The sequence below is a fragment of the Perkinsus marinus genome, assembly GCF_000006405.1.
Source record: "Perkinsus marinus ATCC 50983 genomic scaffold scf_1104296944334, whole genome shotgun sequence".
Taxonomy (NCBI): domain Eukaryota; phylum Perkinsozoa; order Perkinsida; family Perkinsidae; genus Perkinsus; species Perkinsus marinus.
In genome coordinates, this window is record NW_003211444.1 from 1 (window position 1) to 2,162 (window position 2,162).

Consider the following 2,162-nt stretch of genomic DNA (forward strand, 5'->3'; position numbering starts at 1 on the left):
TATAACACCACTTCACGTTAAATGGATGACAGTTCACTTTGATGTTTTTTCAGAGTTCTTCGGCATTTGAAGCACGACAATATCCTGGGAATAAGTAGTGGAGTTTGGGAAAATATGCATATGTGTTGTTGACAATATGGAAATTCTGCAAGGAAAATTCTCAGTGGTTTCTGTTTTTTTCTACTCAAAATTTTATATACTATGATTAACTTTGGAAAGCAAAAATATATTCCTCCAACACTGGAGTTTCACGACTACCCGTTTTACGCGGAGTGGCGTCGTAAAACTCCATGAAAAACGCGATTTTATTCGCAGTGATATGCAGTAGTCGTGAAATATGTTTTTCATATCACTAGGGTGGTAAAACTCCAACGTTGAAGTTAAAATTAGTATTATAACAGTTTTCCCGCAGATTCAATTATGACTTTTGGTGGAGTCCACGATTTCACCCACGTCTGCATCGTAACCGATTTGTTCGAAACAGATCTTGGAGCGGTTCTGAAGAGCAATCAGAATCTCACATTGGTAGTTCTAGAAAATGTTGTTCCCTATGAAAATTTTCTCATAATTTTCGGTAAAATTTAACATTAATTTCCCAAAATTTCCTTCCTAAATTTTCATTCTATTACGAAAATTTACATATAATTTTGGGCAAAAATTAATATTAATTTCCCAAAATTTCTTTGGAGAAATTTTGCTCTCTTAGGAAAATTTTCTTATAATTTTGGGTAAAAATTAATATTAATTTCCCAAAATTTTCTTGAAGAATTTTCGCTCTATTATGAAAATTTACATATAATTTTGGGTAAAAATTAATATTAATTTCCCAAAATTTCCTTTCTAAATTTTCGCTCTATTATGAAAATTCTTACATTATGGTGAAAACCAATACAATTTTTTCGATTTTTTTTACGATTTTTATTACAATTTTACTTTTCGTTCAGGAGCAATGTATATTCTTCCTTTACCAAGTGCTACGTGGTGTTAAGTAATATATCAATGCTCGTGTAGGAGTAATGAGTATAAATATCAGGTATTTTCACTCAGCTGGAGTCGTCCATAGAGATTTGAAACCGAGAAATTTATTGGTGAATTTCAACTGCGACCTCAAAATATGCGATTTCGGGTAAAAATGGGAGAATTTTTCCGCATTATTATTTTTTTAGATTGTCGAAGTTGATACTAGCAGATCGGGAAGGGTTTGATATGATACCAATGACCGCCCGAAGCATGTGTAAGAAAGGGTGAATGCGATGCAGTTTAGAAGTGTGGTAAAATATGCACATGTGTTGGTGACAATATTAAGACTCTGTGGAGATTTTGTTAGTATCTGCACAGTACTCGCATATTCTTCCGATTTGTATATAAACTTCTATGTGGGGAAAGCAAACCTTTCTTTGCAGAACTAAAGACTAAGTATTTAGTTTATACTCATTTCATTGGAGTTTCACCAGTTTAGGTGACGTAATATTCGCGGTGATATGCAGTAGTCGTGGAATACATTTTTCACTAGTGTTTTTCATATCACGGCTGCTCGTGAAACTCCATTATATATTTGATTTTTTTCGTTGTGGCGTATACTGATACCATCACTAAGTGCGAATGCGTGTCTACTGTTTGATTTTTTAAGCAGAAATGAATTTGGTAATAAACTTGTTGTTATGCTACCGCAGCAGCGTTAATTTCCGCGGTGTTGGTTTTTTTTAATGATATTTTCTCTCCTATTCTTGTTGACCAACACAAGTGTGAAAAATGTGCAAAAAATTTTTTATGAATTTTTTTCGTGAGAAATTGATCAATAACATATGTAAGCAATACATTAGTGTTATGAAGGCCCACATTCAGAAGCTCTAGGTGATACGAAACAAACTCTTTAGATTTCGTGCAGTTGCTGATTCCGTAGTTGTGTTCAATTGCTTGTCTAGGCACCAGATGGTACCGCTCGCCGGAGATTTTATGTGATTGTAAAAATTATGGAAAAGCAGCTGATATTTGGAGCATTGGGTGTATTTTTGCGGAGATTCTCACGAAAAAGTAAAACTCGGTAATTTTGCTGTATTATTGGAGTTTCACCACCCTAGTGATATGAAAAACATATTTCACGACTACTGCATATCACCGCGAATAACATCGCGTTTTTCACCGAGTTTTACGACGCCACT

General features: G+C 34.2%; 1 protein-coding gene across 1 annotated transcript; it reads left to right on the top strand.

Moving 5' to 3' along the window:
* Positions 1 to 420: 420 nt before the first annotated feature.
* Pmar_PMAR009380 (cell division cycle 2, putative) lies at positions 421 to 1,854 on the top strand (the record flags this gene model as incomplete). Its single annotated transcript, XM_002780634.1, has 5 exons — positions 421 to 525; positions 945 to 988; positions 1,034 to 1,126; positions 1,167 to 1,244; positions 1,824 to 1,854. 5 exons carry the CDS (start codon positions 421 to 423, stop codon positions 1,852 to 1,854), a joined length of 351 nt encoding a protein of 116 aa, XP_002780680.1.
* Positions 1,855 to 2,162: the final 308 nt, after the last annotated feature.